General features: G+C 37.2%; 2 protein-coding genes across 2 annotated transcripts; both read left to right on the forward strand.

The window, feature by feature from the left end:
* Positions 1-226: 226 nt before the first annotated feature.
* Positions 227-11,611, forward strand: zgc:152830 (uncharacterized protein LOC767682 homolog). Its single transcript, XM_062418132.1, has 16 exons — positions 227-325; positions 3,214-3,255; positions 3,365-3,455; positions 3,898-4,046; positions 4,144-4,252; positions 5,386-5,513; positions 5,610-5,709; positions 5,931-6,006; positions 6,869-6,954; positions 7,733-7,837; positions 8,114-8,189; positions 8,293-8,411; positions 8,496-8,579; positions 8,684-8,741; positions 10,772-10,953; positions 11,063-11,611. The coding sequence occupies exons 1-16, from the start codon at positions 315-317 to the stop codon at positions 11,198-11,200; spliced, it is 1,554 nt and encodes a 517-aa protein (XP_062274116.1). The 5' UTR covers positions 227-314; the 3' UTR covers positions 11,201-11,611.
* A 1,655-nt stretch (positions 11,612-13,266) lies between these two features.
* Positions 13,267-16,567, forward strand: pcna (proliferating cell nuclear antigen). The gene is made up of 6 exons (XM_062417302.1): positions 13,267-13,679; positions 14,884-14,981; positions 15,100-15,167; positions 15,262-15,456; positions 15,793-15,916; positions 16,021-16,567. The coding sequence occupies exons 1-6, from the start codon at positions 13,459-13,461 to the stop codon at positions 16,095-16,097; spliced, it is 783 nt and encodes a 260-aa protein (XP_062273286.1). The 5' UTR covers positions 13,267-13,458; the 3' UTR covers positions 16,098-16,567.
* Positions 16,568-19,533: the final 2,966 nt, after the last annotated feature.

Genomic DNA, 19,533 nt, shown 5'->3' on the forward strand with positions numbered 1-19,533 from the left:
GAATTGTATTGATCAAAACATACATTTAATGCACCATAGACACTTTAATAGACGACTTTTATATAAATTAAATTCAACTTATTAATGTCACAGTTGGCGTTTTTAATAAGACAATAACCTTTAAATCGTTGAAAAGTAGCGTTTTCACGACTTGAATGCGGGCAATTACGAGCAACGAGAAGCCCCGCGAAGGCAGCACGAGTTCAATTTATGGTATCATGTGATCAACCGGAGAGGCGCAAAGGGAAGGAGCCGCTGTCATCGGGTGTCAGCTGTCTCTTTCACACTTAAGACAACGGAGGAAGAGGACCAAAATGTGCACCAGGTGAGATTAATGGCTGCTTTTGGGGGGTGCCTCTTTTTCCCCCGCTTGCTTTTTGCTTCTTTTCTCAGGTGCAGCTTTCAGGCGCTTTGTGCATTAATTTAACACAAAGGCACACAAAGGGGGATTTGTAAGGATCATTTACATGCAGATTTTTCTCCAATAATTGTATCATTGTGTCTATTATTCAGCCGGTTTATCTTGGTTAATAAATGTATGCTGTGCAGCTGAGAATGGGAAACATCTGATCCTCTCATGTTTCAGTGGAGGGTTTCTTATTTCTGGATTAATCAGGAATAATTTTTGCTGAGGTTTCACTTTCTGTACTACGTAACTTCCCTCTCCTTTCTCCCAAATGTCATATGATGCCAGAAATGTCTCACTAGTCGGTGTAAAATTTAGACTACAGTTACACAACACTGTAATCTGTGATGATTGGTCTCCATAAAGTGCACATGTAGGTTCAAAGTCTTGACTATGCTTCAGAGACAAAAAGAACAAAAAAATCCATCACACTCTTTAAGGATAGGTCCACAGTGTTTCAAGTCTGTCTTTAGATACCAGTCAGGTGCCCATATGAACACTGAAAGAGGTTTTCCTGTGAAAGTCTTTTTGTGCAAAAATGCATTTAAAAAGTTTATGTGAAGAATATGAGGCTTCAGCAGCCTGAGTTAGTCACATCAAGTGGATATCTGCCACATGTACAGTCTTTTTAGCATTAAATTCCCTATTTGTGTTCCCCTTAGTAGCAAAAAAAGGGACTAAAAAGACTGAAATTTTCAGAGATATCTACTTGATTTGACTCATTTGGACAGCTGAATCTTCATAATTAGCTTCAGGTGAACTTCAATACATGGAGGCTTGTATATTTTTATTTTATCAATATAAAAAAATCCATAAAACTACACAGAAGTCAGATACACTAACAATAAAACAATAAAGTGCTTACAAAGTGTTTTCGGGACACCTTGATCAGTAGATTTCAGTAATCTCACCAAGGTCAGGAGACACAATAATTCGGAAATATAAAGTGGGTGTGTCATGCTTTATAGATAATTAAAAGAATTTAAAAATCAATTGTTCATCCTGTGAGTAACCAGTGTCGATTGGCCAACGGTGTCTTGTGACCTATGTTGTGTAATAGCTTTTGGACCAGAAGAGTGACTCAGGGTTGTTTAGTTTAGTTTATTTGGATCCCCATTAGCTGTTACTTTTTCCTATTTACTTTTGTGACTTGGTTTCTGAGAGAACAGTATAACTTCCAGTCAGTTTGCCAGATTTAATTGACAACATTTTCATTTTATCCCTTTGAGTCATCAAGACTTTCAGTTGATCATCAATCCAAGGTGCTTTTCTATTTCTCACTGTGAATTTCCTAATGGGGGCATGTTTATCAGCTACCTCCTAAGAACATTTCTTAAAATAGTTCAAGTGCTTTGTCCACATTTTTTATTGAACAGACTTTATCCCATTGTACCTTATTTATGTCCCCAATGAATTCATTTTTACAAAAAGATTTAAAAGATCTCTGTAGGAGAACTTTAGGTCCAACTTTTGGAACTTTGGATTTCCTAACAATTGCCACCAGATTATGATCAATGAAGACAATTGAGATTGATTCAGCCTTTGAGCACATTTCTGTAGCATTTGTAAAGATGTGGTCAATACAAGTAGCTGATTTTTGTCCTGCACTATTTGTATACAATCGAGTAGGTACGTTCAACATTTGAGATAAGTTACTCACTTTTGGACACTAGAGAACAGTGAGTTACAGTAATCAAGACGGGACAAGACAAGAACATTAATTGTTTTTTCCAGATCTTGAAAGGATAGTATAGCTTTGATTTTCGCAATGTTTCTTGGAAGAAACAGGAATGGACCACTTTCTATATGTGCCGCTCAATGTTTAAGTGCTGGTAAAAAAAAAACCCTAAATAGTTTTTGAGGCTCGCTTAACATTCACTGCTAAAGGACCAATACGCTGCTGGGTTTTCTGTTATATCAGGGTTAAGTTGGAAGAAGTCTGGCATCCAGTACTTGATAGCTTTTAGGCAGTCTTGCAGGGTGGAGCGTTTGCTAAGGACATCCGAATTGAGAGAACTGATCATCTAAAATATGATTTGAAACTTTTAGCAGTGCAGTTTCAGTGTTTCATCCCACACGAAAACCAGACTGGAATTTATCAAATATTTCATTGCTCTCCAGGACCTGTATAAGTTGTTCATATATTACTTTTTCGTTTGAATGTATGTCTGTAATTAGTTACTGGGAAGCAATGGATTAAGGTTTTGATCTTTTAAGAATGTCTGAATAGTTGCGTCCTTAAACTAATCAGGCACACAGACAGAACTAAGGGAACTTTTTTACAATGGAAAGGGGGTCCTAAGGAAGTAAAAACACCTTTTCGATATCAAGCTAACCTGGCCCATTAAACAAACACAGGTCAGATAGTCTACTCCAGGGTTACAGAAAGGCAATCAGTTAAACCTTTTATATCAGTGACCTTGTCAACACAAAATGATATAAACATTTCAGTCATTATTTGAAAAGGGAGATGACCAGAGTTAAACATGGTGCTAAACAAATATCAGGGATTATTTTCATTGCAGTCAAAATTAGAAAAACAAAGGATCTTCTAATGGCCAATATGTTACAGGAGTAATAATATAGGTCATTTGGATACCTGACAAATGTTATAAGACAGACTTGGAAAAAGTGTGGACTTGTCCTTTTTAAACAACTGACATTAACAAAGAACTCAAAGTTTTTACAGGTTTCCACACTCTGTTATCACTAGCCTGCATTATACTCCTAGATAGTTGCTTCAACCAATCAGACAATGCTGACTTTGCTTGTTTGAGCAGAAATTAACTCTGTGTTCCTCTCTGCAGCATCCAGCCCATTGAATGGACCGCCGACCTCAAGAACCAGAAGTAAGTATCAGGAGAAATGCTCCACTTCCTCATCAGCTGCAAGTTTGTTGGTGTTTGCATCTTTGGCAGACAGCTGTGTCAAATTACGCTGTTGTCTTCTCTCTCTTAGCTTTGATGGCATTGTCTTGGTGGCTCAGAGCCATGAGGAGCTGCCCTCTGAACTCGAAAGTCTGAAAGCTCCTCTGCAGGACTACAGCTCCGTAAGTCTCTGTTCCTTCTACAACAATGCATTCAGACCCCATTAACATTCAAACTTGCATTGATGGTGCTGAAAATCATAATGTAACACCGAAAGAGGCGTAATTTCTCTTTAGTACCTCTAGTCAGTATTTAAGAAGGGACATCACAAGTCAATTAACAGGATAAAGAAACAAACTCTCCTCATCATTTGCTGTTTTCTTGGGGATCACTGGACAAGTTCACTTTTCAATTAAACCAGGACATGGTCAGAACCAATGCAATGTATAATGTCCACCAGGAGATGATATATGATGCTGCTTTCTAGTAAGATGTTACTGTAGGAGCTGTTTTCAGTTTGATGTAATATATTTATATACACCTCCGACCACTGGGCAGATCATCCTTGTTTTCAGATAATTATTGAGAGATCTACTTATGTGTCTCTGTCTGCTCTCCTTCTAGGTGGACAGCAGTCTAGGGGAAGAGGTGGTGGTCCTGAAGGTCCCTGGTCTCCCTGGTAACCGCCTGGTGTTTGCTTCCACTGGCCCGGTAAACCGTGACTACGATGATGTCAGGAACTTCAGTGATGCAGCCATCAACGGCATCAAGAGGTCTGTCACTTGATTGTAGCTGTTTTATCTTTTTTCTCATTAATGCCAACTGGTTTCTGGTTTGTGTTCTGTGTTTCTGATCCGTGTCTCCTTTCAGGGCCTTGAAAACAGGCATGCAGCGCCCCCTCCTGGTCTGCCCTTCACACAAGGACTATAAGAACAGCACCTTGGTGGCTGCACTCGGGGCCCTTCATGCTCTCTACATGGTAAGAAAAAAAAACACTTTTTCACTCCAAAGAGTGATATAACAACAAGTGGACAGTTTTTTTAAAGGAGAACCTCATCCATTTTTATTTTTTTTAATTTACGAGTCATTAGAATCACTTATCAGCCTGTAAAAACATGTCAAGTGTCTTTTGTGGGTCCAGAGGGAGCTTATCAAGTCAAAAATATTGATGATATTGATCTCACCTGGACTACAATTATGTCTTACGTAGGTCTACAACTAAAATTATATTAAAATAATATTTTAATTATCAATTAATCTGTGAATTATTTTCTTAATTAACCAATTAGTCGTTTGGTCCACAAAATGCTGAAAAATGTCAATCATCATTTTCCAAAACCCCAAATTCAACCTAAAATGTCTTGTTTTGGCCCAGCCAACAGTTTGTAACCTAAAGATACGGAGGCTACAATTACTATTTACTAAATACTTGCCAATTAATTTAATAGATGACAAATAATCGATTAATCAACTAGTCATTGCAGGTTTAGTCTTATGGCTGTGTTCATGTCATTGGTGACTGATGGTAAAGATTGCAAACATGTCATCAAACAACTTAAGATGGTTGAATAATTATAGAGTTGGTCGACTAATTTAAAAATCACATCACACAATATTCATTAGATAGACTTTGGTTGATGTGAGGCATCTTTATTTTCTACATTTTCAAGTACTAGCCTAGGTCAGATAAGTAAGTGCTTACATAAATGTCAGTTTCCCAGTCATAATCACTGCTTGGTATCTGACTATTTACAAGTCAGAAACTGGAAGTTATGATAACTAATCATAACAAATTATAATTCGGGGGAAAAAAAGAAGCCATCGGTTTCACCAAGTCAGTTGCAGGATCCAGTGTTTTCAGAGCTTGACCTTCACAAGGGACTAAAATCAGGATATCTAAACCTCTGTGTGACTCATAACGAGTCTGAATCCTCACATTTGAGGAGCAGAACTAGCAAATCTTGGGCATTTATCCATAAAAAACAACTAAAAGTGAATATTCAATTATCTAATTATGCAGCTCTAAACCTGCATATGTCTACATATAAGATACTAGCCCTTTATCTCTGGTAAACATCTGCTTACTTTTTTTATATCTGTTTCCCCTAAAAGCCCCTGGAAGTGAGGGAGGGGAACATAAAACCCACCAACTACAAGGTGTGTGTCCTGGGGCTCTGGGTGGCACAGGATGCCCTGGGAAAGAGACTGGTGGAACTGGCTAATGCTCTGGAGAGCGGGAGGTTGGTCGAATATGTCACCCCATTCCCTGCTGAGATTTCTCATGTTTTGTTATTGTTGTTCACCCACTCACCAGCTGTCCTCTCTGCCCTCCTTAGACTGGCGTGCCGTGACATCGGTGGCTCAGACCCTGAGCGTATGGCTTCTCCTCGTGTGGCCGATTACGTCCAGGAACTCTTTAAGGACAGCCCTGTGAAGGTAAGAGAAAGATTATGTCATGTCTCCAAACAGAAGCATATCATCCTACATTTTTCACAGAGTTGTTTAGCATTACTCCAAATAATCAGGAATAAGTTCAAAGTAATTTACTCATAAAGTGTTACAAACAGCCTTTTAAAGACAGCTAAATGTTTTGATTTTAGATTGCAAAGCTGTGTGGCCACAAATTAATGAACATGCCTGTGTTTATTCTCCTGTAGGTGGAGGTGTTGAGCGACATGAAGGTTATGGAGAAGGAGTATCCCTGTCTGGCTGCAGTCAACCGCTGTGCCCACAGTATGAGAACATCTTAGTCAATTTTATTGTTGACATTGACACAGAAGTCTATAAGTATAGACTTTAAGTTTATTTAAATTTTCTCTTTATTTACTCCTGTTTGGCCATATTATCAAACAGCATGATGTTTTATTTCATTGCTACGCTGATGATACTCAGCTGTACCTGTCCTGAAAACTATCTGAATCAATTAAATTATCTTCTCTGCAAAACTGTCTCGTTGCAGTTAAAGAATGGATGGCAGAAAACAGAAAAACAGAAATTCTTATTATAGGTCCTGAGCACAATCATGGCCACAGTCTGTCTGCGTTAAGGTGTCCAAAATGCAGCTGCCAGACTCCCTTCACTGCCTGCCTGTCTGTGTTAGAATTGATTTTAATTGATTGAATTTTACTCTTGCCCTTTAAGGCCGTAAACAGTTTGGCACCGAGTTATTTGTCTGAGCCTCTAATTACTCATTAGCACGTAGCTTGAGAACCTCTGATAAGCCCTGTTAGCTATTCCCCGGTCAAGGTTGTAAATCAGCTGTGACGAGGCTTTTGCTGTTTGGACTCCAACCCTTTGGAAGAGCTTACCTGAACTTAGACTAGAAAATTAACTGCCTTCTTTTAAATTGTCTTTCAAAACTTACTTCTACCTTATGGCCTTTGCATATTTTTTACTTAATTACTTTTATCCATTATTTTTATCACTACTTTGAACTGTTTTACTGTTTTATTTTGTATGTGATTGTTTTCCTGCTTTCTTTTATTGGTTCTTCTCCATAAAGTACTTTGTAACAGTTGTTTTAAAAAAAATGCTATACAAATAAATGTGTTATTAGTATCATGAAGACATTTGCCTTTGTGTCCTCCTAATACAGGTGTACCTCGTCACCAGGCCAGAGTTATCAAGCTGCAGTATTGTGGAGAGGGACCGATCCAAAAGACTCTCATGCTGGTGGGCAAGGTGAGTGGAAACTATCAGACTCACTTCACCTCACTACTTAAGCCTTAAAAGGAAAAGGAAATCCCATAATGAATATGAACCCCAAACTTCTGAAGTTAAGGAAACAATCTTCTTTTAGCTCCAAAAGATCAATTTATAATTCAACAAACTTCACTAGCTGCCTACAGTGATGTGGTCTCACACAACCAGGGTATGGTGAGAGAGAAAGTCTTATAATAATGAAATAATGAGGTAAAAAATTAGGTAGTGTTTTCGTATTCAAATTACTTGCACTATGCTAAGTATTTTGAGGCTAAGACTAGGATATGATCAGCGATTGACACAGATAGATTTTATGGTTTTTTTTTAAGCTGTTAAATTATGGCTTTATAGTTGGTGATAATGTTTAGAAGAAGGGTGGTAGTTGAATTGCAAATGTGAATGGAGTTTGAGTTAATGACTGAACTGTCAGTTCATTGTTAATCTGTAGACTCACTGGTCAAAATTTCAGTCAAGTACCAACGTTTTCTAAGTGATGTAAAATGATTCACAAAATCTACAGTAGAATTATATAATGATTGTAATGCTGTAGCCGTAAAACTGTGTCAGATTGGATTACATATTGACCCAATTAAACGTATAAAAAAGCACACATGATCGTTTTAACTTTGAGGCTATTTAGGGAGAAATGTAGGCGTGAAATTGAGGTTGTTGTGGTTAAAACATTTGCAGAGATTGTTCTGTATCTGTGTGTGACTCCTTAAAAAAACTGAGATTGGTCCTTCTGTGGTGTTTCCAGGGCATCACCTACGACACTGGCGGAGCCGACATCAAGGCTGGTGGTTTTATGGCCGGGATGCACAGAGACAAGTGTGGAGCTGCTGCTGTCGCCGGCTTCTTCCAGGTCAGGTCTGCAGATGAATAATAAATCTGCAAGGACATAAAGAAAGTGGGTTTTTTTTTGTTTTTTTTTCCCCGTTTTGCTTGGATTCAACACAAACTGGATGTTGCTGAGTCATGAGTAGACAAAATCCAACAGCAACGATATTTTTTGAGAAGCAAGCTTGTTTATGTTCTTAATGAATCTCACTTAGAGACAGGGATGTTCACACGGAGATTGAAATTTGAGCTTTAATGGCTTGTTTACAACACTTACTAAAACCTCCCTCTTACTGTCTAGGTCTTAGCCAAGCTGAAGCCAAAACATCTGAAGGTTTACGGCTCATTGGCCATGGTGAGGAACAGCGTGGGTGCAGGTCAGTGTCTTTCAGATTTTTACATCATTCATGTTCCTGTTTCCAAGGAATCAAACCATCAGTGTCGTTGCTACCTCTCTCATGTGTCTGTGTGTTTTCTCAGACTGCTATGTGGCCGATGAACTGGTGGTTTCCCGTGCGGGTCGTAGAGTGAGAGTGGGAAACACTGATGCCGAGGGACGTATGGTGATGGTTGACTTGCTGTGTGAGATGAAAGAAAAGGTCAGAATATTTTCTAATAAGCTCTTGATTAATTTTTACACCTTTCTCCCTTCTCATTGTGACTGTATCATCTGACCTCTGCAGGCAGTAAGCGAGACTTCACCTCAGCTGTTTACTATTGCGACCCTGACTGGCCACGCCATTAGAGCCATGGGACCCAACTATTCTGTGAGTACTAATGAAATATTTAATACTGATGAGACTCACCGAGACATGTTGGAAGTTTAAACATTAAAAATCCAAATGGTTCAGTTTTGAATATCTTTCTTTAGATCATCATGGATAACGGACCAGCCCATCGCTCTGGAAATGCTGCTCAGTGGCAGAAAGGTGAGAATACATTACAATATGGGAAAATCTGAGTGGGAAGGTGAATTTTGGAATAGTAGCTTTACAAAATAACCTTAATTCAAGGTCCACTTACTGGTTTTCAATCACATCTGCCTTCATCAGTGAATAGAGTTGTCTCAGTTATGATCAGATATCTAAACAGGTGTCAAAGTGTGAATTGAATGCACCTGTTTTCAAGAGTTAAGCAATAATTTAAACTACAGTTCAAACAATTAATAAATTAATTTGTTGATTGTCAGCAAGTTTACTCTGATTAGTATTTTTACTGAATTAAAATATAAAATGTGTTTGTAAAATCTCCTGAATATAAAGATGTGCATGTTTTTAGTGTGTTTATCATAAACTGAACATTTTTTAAAGATAAATATGTTGTTTTAAGCACCTTGTGATTACCATTTTTAACATAATTTTTTAGCTGAGTGATTAATTAAAAATGATTAACTGATAATGGAAACATATTCATTGCAGTCCTAATTCTCCACAGACTTATTTGGAAACTGAACTAGTGATATAAAGCTCAATACAGTATCTACTTTTTTATGACGTATCAATGCCTGGCTTCAAAAATCACATGGCCAGCACAAACAAGGCTTCTTTGTGTCACACTCAAACAGACCTTTGAGTATGTGACATGCTCTGAAGGTTTTTCTATTTTAACCACACTGACTGCTGTGACACCACTAAAGTCTTACCACTGATTTGCATGCACGCTAATTTGATTATAATGGGATTAAAGCAATAATGTGAACTCATAAACACCATATACCTAATATGAGCATAATCATATTAATATAATCCATGTAACCAGGATGGCATTAAGAGATGTGGATTACTCGCATTATTTGGGGACAGTCAGAGCATCTATACACTTGAGTCAAATTACTGAAACTGATACAGATGCACATGTGCGACTGGTGAAATAATGAGCCATGTGGTGTAGTGTTGACAAACATGGTGATGAAAAGCCAAACATGGAACAAATGACATTTTGTGATGTATTTAGTGAAATTTAAAGGGGTTAAAATGTGAAAATAAACGTATGAATAACTTGCACACATTCTTTTTTTGTGTACTCAGCATAAAATTTCTGCTTTTAATCCATTTTGATAGAATATATTAGAGGATTATGGCAAAAATGTCTAAGTGGTGTAACCATAAAAACTTTGTACCAAATAATTAAACATGCTTAAAAAATGCTAAATTCTTTAAAAAAAAAACACCATATCAACTACTTTGGCATGATCTTAGATTATAACTTTTTTATATTAAATAAAGGAAATGGAATACAATTGTTCTAAATATAAAATTCAATCTGGGGAATCATTTAAATCAGGAACCATTTCAATTTTTTTAAATGTAGTAAGTGATTATTATTTGTATAAGTACACTTAAATACACTTTAGGTGATCAAATATTTAATATTTATCATTATTTTGTGGTTACACCATTTGACATTTTCAGGAGCATCCAGTCTTACTTTTGGTTAAAAAAAATGGTGCAAATGTCATTTCACATGACATAAAACCAACAAAAATACAAAATGTACATTTTAACAAACCTGATGCTGCTTTTAAGACATTTTTTTAAATAGATATTTTAGAATTTCTCATCTTGCCAACCCTTATTTGTCATTGATCCATTTATAGTTATACATGATGACATGAATTTAAGAGTAAACAAGTCAGTCAGGTTAACTGGAGCTCTCATGTGTTTATTATTGACCTAAAAGTAATAGAACATAACAGGAAGTAAACAAAGCTACTCGACAACTCCTAGATAATCAAGCTAACTATATGACACATGTAAACAATTATTAGAGGGAGTTGTCTCCTTTGTAATCTTGTAAACAGCATAATCACACTAATGTCTGCAGTATGCCAGAATTGCGCTATTTTGTGCATGTAAACGTAGCCACTGTTTCATTATGGATTTAATCCTTTCATACAACTTTTTAATAAGCGTTTCCTGCATCACTACCTAACACACATCCTTTGTCTTCTGTCTTACAGCCGGAGACGTTTTGGGCGACGTGTTCGAGGTGTCCAGTATCAGGCGAGAGGACTATGATTTCCACAAGGGTAAATCTGAGTATGAGGATATTCTCCAGTCCAACAACCTGCCGTCCTCCGCTACTCCTCGAGGACATCAGGCCCCTGCAGCATTCCTCATCATGGCCTCAGGGCTCCACAAGGTGCACAAAGAAAATTATTTATCTAGATGTTGGAAAAATATACAGTATGATGGCAGAATTAGAGTAATTAATACATATTATTCACTTTCTGTTTGAATCTCTAACGCAGCATGGCGTGGATTCTAAAACCCCTCTGCCGTACTCCCACATCGACATCGCTGGGTCCAGTGGTCCTTTCCCAGGTGTGCCAACAGGAGCCCCCATCCTTGCCATGGCAAGCAACTACATCATGTCTGATAGTCTCTAAGCAGATATTCTCAGTATAAAATGGTCCGTAGACTCTGTACCAACACAAACTGTTAAACCGTCCAAACACAAGTGAAATACCTGCCACCACACATAGTGCAACATGTGCAAGTCCTGATGCCTAACATTCCTTTATACCTCATACTGCTTTTCTGAAAGAATTGCTGTCTTTTTCTAAGATCTTGTGATTCGTCCTATCTACACCAAGTGTCAAATGACCCTGTTTTTTTAAGTGGCCTGAATCAATGTTAACACTCAGGGGTGAAATGGCACAATAAAATTTAAAAAACATCCTTTTTATGTGTCTGTATGTGTGTGATAATCTGGAGGCATAGTTGTGTGATTGGTGGTGAAGCAGTGGGCCAGTCAAACCAAGAATTATTCATTGAACAATAAAACAAATTTAAGAGGTCACCGTGTTCCTTTCATGACTTCTTCTCCAAAGGGTTTGTATATATTTTAGGATCAAAAGAGGAGATGAGCCAGATGGGGTTTTTTTCCTGAGAGGTAGTAAAAAATGAAACTTACACTTTTGCCACATTCATTTAGTGACAAGTTTAAAGACTTGCAGAAAATATTGCAGGAAATTCCCAAAAAGCATAACTTAAGCAAAGATTTTGGGTACTTAACATTAGCTCTACATGAACCAGTATTCAAGTCCTGCTTAGATGTTAATGTGTCAATAATATAATATACCAGAACTTTTTTCATTTTAAGCCACATTGGATACTTTTACATATTGATTTTTTTAATTATAGATTTTATATATAATTTATTTTAATTGATTTTGCTCTGTGCAGAATTTGAAGCTTTCTAAAGTCAACCCAATCTTTAAATTTTTGTGTATTTAATTAAATAAACAGTGAGTTTGTTTGTTCTCTGTGAGTAGTTTTATTTACAAGTTTTATGGCTCTCTTTTAAAGTATCAAATTATCTAAATACTTCCTCCACAACTGCCCTCGGGAAATGGTTACTGAGTATATTTTATTGACATTTTATTATTTATAATTGAATATTCACTCACTTGTTAAAAAATAAGTAATATAGTCTACTCCAACAGTGTAAATGGGTCAATATGTTTTATTCCCTACAAGCTTTCAGACTATAACAAGGTAGTATTGTAGTATTGACCATTGAGGAAGAATCGATATTTACCATGGTGTTGAAACAGCAACACAACAACATGCAAAACAATGTTAGGTAAAAGAAAAGAAATAAAAGAAAATATTAGGAAAAATAAATAGAATAAAACAATGAATAAATAAAAGTAAACATAATTATACAGTGAAGTTAAACAGCTGTAGTGGTGATAAAGAATCTAATTTTAAGGCCTTTTTTAAAGCAGATTGTTCCAAGTGTAAGGTGCATAATAATGGGAATAACATTTTTCCTATTTCGGTTCTGACTAATGGAGTATAAAGCAACAACCTATTCTGTGATCGAGTACCAATATCACATGACTTCAGGGTTAAAAGTGATGAAATATAAGGTGGCAGTAACTGTAATAAAGCTTAATATGTATATTTCATATATATATTTAAATAATGGAAAGATTATACATATATTTTAGTAAAAATATATGTGTCATTGGATGCTTTAAAAGCTGTCATGGACAATCCCTCTCATCCTCTCTATGCTGAGCTGAGGCAGCCATCAGACTACAACAGCACAGCTCCCATTACCTCCCACTCCCACTAAAAACTAATGCTGTCCTTACTACATTATTTCCAGGAACATTGCACACATGTATATAATCTCAGGAATTTCTGCATATTAAAGTTTTTCCCTTTCCTTGTTAAAAACAAGTAATATAGTCTTCTCCAACAGCGTAAATGGGTCCATATGCTTTATTGTCTAAAGGTTTCCAGACTATAATCAGATAGTATTTAAATAATGGAGAGACTATAAATAGATTTTTAGTAAAAATGTTTTAACACAACTATTCCCATTGTGTGTCCTCTCCACTATGGTTGCCTGCTCGTACCAGTTGTTTTTTGGCGCGGAACTGACGACATGACACGGAAGTGACGTAAGTAGCCGAGTCTTTAAAACCTAACGATAGCGCGGGCTTTCAGCTCACACTCCTTTTCTTCCTCCGCAGAGTGACTTGCATCCGTGTTGCTGCTCTCCAGCCAGCACATAACAACACACAAAGAGTCCTTTTATTACGGATCAACTGAGACCTTCACCGTCTGCTTCGAGGACGTGAATTATTTCCATTTTTCCCTTCGGAAGTAAGAAAACAACAACACAGCCACCATGTTTGAGGCTCGCCTGGTGCAGGGATCCATCCTGAAGAAGGTGCTGGAAGCTCTGAAGGACCTGATCACAGAAGCTTGCTGGGATGTTAGCTCGTCTGGGATCTCACTGCAGAGCATGGACTCGTCTCACGTCTCCCTGGTGCAGCTCACCCTGAGGAGCGACGGCTTCGACTCGTACCGCTGCGACAGAAACCTGGCCATGGGGGTCAACCTGAGCAGGTGGAGCAAAAAACTCACAACTGACACACAGAAACACATTTAACTTCACTTGAACACCCCTCGTGGTTATTTTAAGCGCGTTAGATCTCACAGAAATGTAAAACTTGCTGACTAATGCAGGTAGTTTGACAGGTGGAGCTGTAGGTTTGTTTTGAGTTGGCGGGTTTTATGTAGATTTGAAGCCGCTATGCGCATTAAAACAGTCGCTTTAGTGTGTTTATTGTTCGTAAAAGGTTTAATAGTCTGTCTTTTTTAACATCATAAGCTTACAAAGAGACTGGCCCGCCATGATGGGCCAGTCTCATCATTGCCCGGGCATGTCTCTGCTCAGTTAACTCTTTACTTTCAGGACTAAACACAAACGTTTGAACACGTTTTAAACTTGTAATCAATCACGTTTTTAGGTTTTTTACCATCAAACACGAGCTGTATTTGACTTTCAACTTTATCGTTATTGTGTGAAAGTGACACTTGGCGCAGTTTGAGGAACCTCAGCTGCATTTTGATGACGTTGTTTGAGCGCCAAATATCTGCCGGGAAGCTTGGCGGGAATTGGTGTCGAACCCGGGAACTTCCACTTCCGGTTAGGCGTCACTTGCCCTCTTTGTCGCATTAGACCGGCTTTTTGATGTTTAACTAACGTTTATTAGTTAGAACACAGTTTGAATAAAACGTGATTTGATTGGAATGTATTAACTAAGTGTTATTATTTAAAAAATACTAAGCAATACGACTTGATGTTGTAACGATATTTTTTTTTTTTTAACAAATTCTAGTTTAAAAACGTGCATTGGGGGCATTGAACTAGAGTTGAAAACTTTGTTTTCTTTGTTTTTATGATGGGAAATTCTAATAGACCAATTAATTACTTAAGAAGACAATCTGAACGATAATGAGAATACATTTTTTACATCTCTATTAAAATATTTGTGTGCGTTGGGGGTATTGAACTCCAGCTGAAACAATTAGTGGATAATTGATAAATTGATGTATAGAAAACTGACAAAATTGATTTCAAAACCGATTCCACTAATTCAGTTTTTAGTCTTTCTAGTTTTATTTATTAATTTATCATTTCATCACTTAAGTATATCACAGTGGTGTGATTTCTTATTTGAATACTTGATGTAAATTCTGCTGCCTGAATATTTTGCTCAGTGTAAAACACACTTTTAACATTTGTTTTTTCTTTATTTCCATACAGTATGTCAAAGATCCTGAAGTGTGCCGGAAACGAAGACATCATCACCCTCAGAGCAGAAGACAATGCAGACACACTCGCCCTTGTGTTCGAGACACTCAGTGAGTTTTGAAGTTTGCCGTTGGCGTTAAAAGTGGAAGATAATCAGCTTGACATACGCTGTCCATCGTTTCTTCAGCATTAATGTCCTATTTACCACTTTTCTCTTCACTCCAACAGACCAGGAGAAGGTCTCCGATTATGAGATGAAACTGATGGACCTGGATGTGGAGCAGCTCGGTATTCCAGTGAGTACTTGGTGCCCTTTCCTTGTCCTCAGTGTCTGATGTGGTCTTTTATGAACGCTGTTCCTGACTGTCCGATGTCCATCTGTCCCTCCAGGAGCAGGAGTACAGCTGTGTAGTGAAGATGCCCTCTGGGGAGTTTGCCCGTATCTGCCGTGACCTGTCCCAGATCGGCGATGCTGTCATGATCTCCTGCGCCAAGGATGGAGTCAAGTTCTCTGCCACCGGAGAGCTCGGCACTGGAAACGTCAAGCTGTCCCAGACCAGCAACGTAGACAAAGAGGATGAGGCTGTGAGTATAATTGTTGGAACAAGGATAATTTAGCACTACTACTATTAAACAGAACATAACCCAACAGAGACTGAGGTCACTTATTTTTAAATGGAAATATCAGCTTGTAATAGCTTCAGAAATGCTGGCACGTTTCCCTCTACAGTTTGTAGACATTAACTTTTATTATCATTTATTATGATGGTTGAATATTGATTGAGTCATTTTTCAAGCAAAAATCCCAAATGTTTAATGGCTCAAGCAAACCAAAAATGATTTATTTATAATACTTGATGCTGGTTTAGACGGCAAGAAAAACATTTTTTCATTTTCGTTCCTTTTTAAATTTATTTCCAGGTTACTATTGAGATGAACGAGCCCGTTCAGCTGATCTTTGCCCTAAACTACCTGAACTTCTTCACCAAGGCCACACCACTTTCCAAGACAGTCACCCTAAGCATGTCTGCTGATATTCCCCTCGGTAAGAGCATCCATCCAGTCTACACCATCGTCCTTTAAATTCTAACACACTTTATTACACTTTTGTGTTGTGGCCCTGAATTGTATTTTTTGTCTTTTCCACAGTGGTTGAGTACAAGATTGCCGATATGGGACACGTCAAATACTACTTGGCACCAAAGATCGATGAGGAGGCTTCTTAATTTGTTCATAACACACCAAACAGGGAAAATAGAGAAAAAGCAGGTGACTGGGACTTGTCTCGAGTGCAAAAAGGGATGGAGGGATATCATTGTGGGGAGTCGATGGTCTTTGAGGTTTCTGATCTCCACCTGTCTAAATGAGATATCCACCAGCAGGAGGCGCAGTGTCAACTTTTATAAACGGTCAATTGTGAGCATGAATAATGACGACGCTTCAGTGTTTTGACTGAAGATGTGTTCAGAGTAGCCGACTCATCCAAACAGCCCCAGTGTAGTTTTCAGCACTTGTTCACTCCACCTTTTTTGAGTCTCGCTCTCTATTTTTGCCCGTTTTTGGGAAGGCAGGTTTCAAGTATCCAGTTTCTTCTTGTAGATACGCATTTGTAAATACTTTCTGTGGTCGCACTGTCAGTCAACCCCAATTGTTTTTGTATTCATTGATTCAGCCCAAAATAAATGATACAAGTTGTTTCCATAATGCTTTTGTGTTTCTTTCTGTGAAAGTCTGAATCTCAGCTATTGAATTTACTAATATTTAAGTTATTTGATCTATAATGAGTCAGAAAATGATTCCAAGATGCAAACCGCTGTTCAAAGCACTCAAGGGCACCTTACATGACTAATAGTTGCAGCTCCTGACTGCTTTAGTTCAGACATGCTGTTAAAGGCTTTATTTCAGATGAATCCTTTGTCCTTAATGTTACAACTCAGCAGAAAAATGTCTGCAAACTCACAGACTCATGTTAAAAGTTAATAACTTGACATAATTTGTCTAAAAGGAAATCAGTGGTGTCAATATTTGTACAGCTAAATGTACTGGAACAAGTACATATGTGTTTAGATTTTATTTATATATTGAATCTGTCAAATTTATTTTACAAATTTTTAATACATAATAAAGAGACGTTCATCAAATTTAATTTACTAGAAAAACAAATGAGCCAAACAAAACAAGGGATGTACTGCTCACTGTTACTGGTGTACATGAAATATTCACATGGTACATGTTAAACAGTGCCACATACAGTGCATGCTGTAATTTTGCCACCAGTTGATTGAAATTTATATTAACGATGATCTTTAAAGTATTCAATGCAACCACTTGTTTTTTGGCTTATTATCAAGCTCTTTTCACAGCAAATGTTTGGGGGGTAACGCAGGTATTACTAATGATGCTAGCAATGAGTGAGCTAACATGGACAATATCCAGACCCTTAAATAGGTTGTCCTACATGTCATCTGTGAAAAAAGGTATTTTATTTCCAGACAAACTGTTTAAACAGAAAGGTATTATTAATTTAATCTGGTTGAAATGTCTCCAGTAAATTATAGAGGTTGTAGTTATTTGAGACCCTTGTGAAGGAAATTATATGTGAAACAGTAATCATGTAAAGCCACTAGGTGGTGCTCTTTTGTTACTTTTGCTTTTATCCTGTAGGCGAATGTAAATTAATTCACCTGTCAGTTCATATCTGAGGAATCATTTATATTAGAGAGATTTCCTCTTAATTTCCATCTTGCAGTTTTCCCTCAAGGACTGAAAAATGTAACACATCTGGATGAATGTGAGTGTTTCATCCTCTTAAAATAGAAACCACCTGTCAGTGATCCAGCATCAGTGTGATAAAGTCTTAATGCCAGAGTCAAGGACATGTCTTCACCTGTTGTCTCTCTGTATTGCAGTTATTCAACCATATTACTGGGAATCTGATGCATAACACAGTTGCGTCACAGAATTCATTTGGGTTTTGGCAGCTTCAGAGCTTCGTGCAGGTCAGTGAGCAAACTGAACAAACTCCTGAATATTCAGAGAGTTTACTCAACACGCAGACAGAAATACCTGAGAGAGTCTGTCTGCAGCTGGTTGTTGTACTCTGTTGTTTTGGTGCAGCAGGTAGTAAAGAGTCAGACAGTTTTAATCCTCACAAAGCTTTAATCTGACAGGCAGCTACATCTGGCGTAGTCTTAACTCTACTGATCTGATAGAAACCAGCTGCTGTCGGCTGCTGTTTGTTAAAATTATTTTCTTTAGTTTGTCTGATTTAAGTAACAGTCCAACATTTTGGTACATGTGCTTATTTACTCTTGACAACACCAGTGGTGGGAAGTAACTAAGTATATTTACTCAATTACTGTACTTAAGTACAAATTTGTAGGTATTTATTTGAGTATTTACATTTGATGCTACTTTATACTTCTAATACATTTCAGAGGGAAATATTGTACTTTCTTCTCTACTACATTTATTTGACAGCTCTAGTTACTTTTCAGATGAAGATTTGACACAATGGATAATATAACACAATTTTAATATACAACCCATTGTCAAAGATTATACCAGTGGTTTACAACCTTTTGGGCTTTAAAGGTCTTACAACAATCAGTGTGTAGTCAGGGTCACATTGCAGATGTCTGTGAGTTGTTAACAGCTCCACCAGATAGATTAGAGAAAAAGTCAAAAATCTGAAAACAGATAGATATCACTGTAATGTGTGTCTTGTAAATATGAAAATACTGCAAGCAGCCATTTAGTTTAGCTTAGTTCGTCTTTTGTTGTCACAAACAAAAGTACATTACATAAAGATTTGAGAAGCTATATTTTCTTAAAAATACTGCAAATTTCCCCATTGTGGGACTAATAAAGGAATATCCTATCTTATCTTATCTCATCTTAAATTGACTATTTATTTTCTATTGATCAATAAATCGATTAATGGTGGAAAACTCTTCATGTTTTACTGTACTAAGTGACAACCCACTACTGGCTAACTAGCTTAGCACAAAGATTGGAAGCAGAAGCAAACAGCTTGCATGGCTCTGTCCAAAGATAACAAAATACCAGCACCTCTAAAGCTCTAGAAATAATGTGGTTTAGTTGTCATTTTTATTAGATTCTGTACCTTAGATGGAGCCAGGCTAACATTAGTTCTTCTTTCCCCCTGATTCAAGCATTTGTGTGAGTTGTGTAACGTTTAACTGTTTGACTGTTGCTTGGTTGTATACACAGTAGATTGGCCAATTGCTACAAAATGAATAATTTGGGTCAATTTTCAAGAAAAATGTCAAAATGATCTGGTTCCAGCTTCTGAAATCTTAATATTTTATGTTTTTACGATCATAAAATGAATATTTGGTTGGTTGGGACAAAAGACATTTGAAGACATTGCTCTTCAATTATTATGATTCAGCTTTGGGAATTAATGATTGACATTTTTTAACATTTTCTGACATTTCATAGATCAAAGAATGAATGAATTCATCAACAAAACAACAGACAAATTATTGATAATGAAAATAATTGTTAGTCGCAGCAGGAGAGTGGTAAACTATCTTTTCATCACTCTCTACACAAGACATCAAATCAAGCCAAATTCCCAAAATGTAGAACTTTTCCTTTAAGGACATCTTCTCATCATTTCCCAGACGTTCACTGTAA

Source organism: Scomber scombrus, chromosome 4 (assembly GCF_963691925.1).
Source record: "Scomber scombrus chromosome 4, fScoSco1.1, whole genome shotgun sequence".
In the NCBI taxonomy this organism is placed as follows: Eukaryota; Metazoa; Chordata; class Actinopteri; order Scombriformes; family Scombridae; genus Scomber; species Scomber scombrus.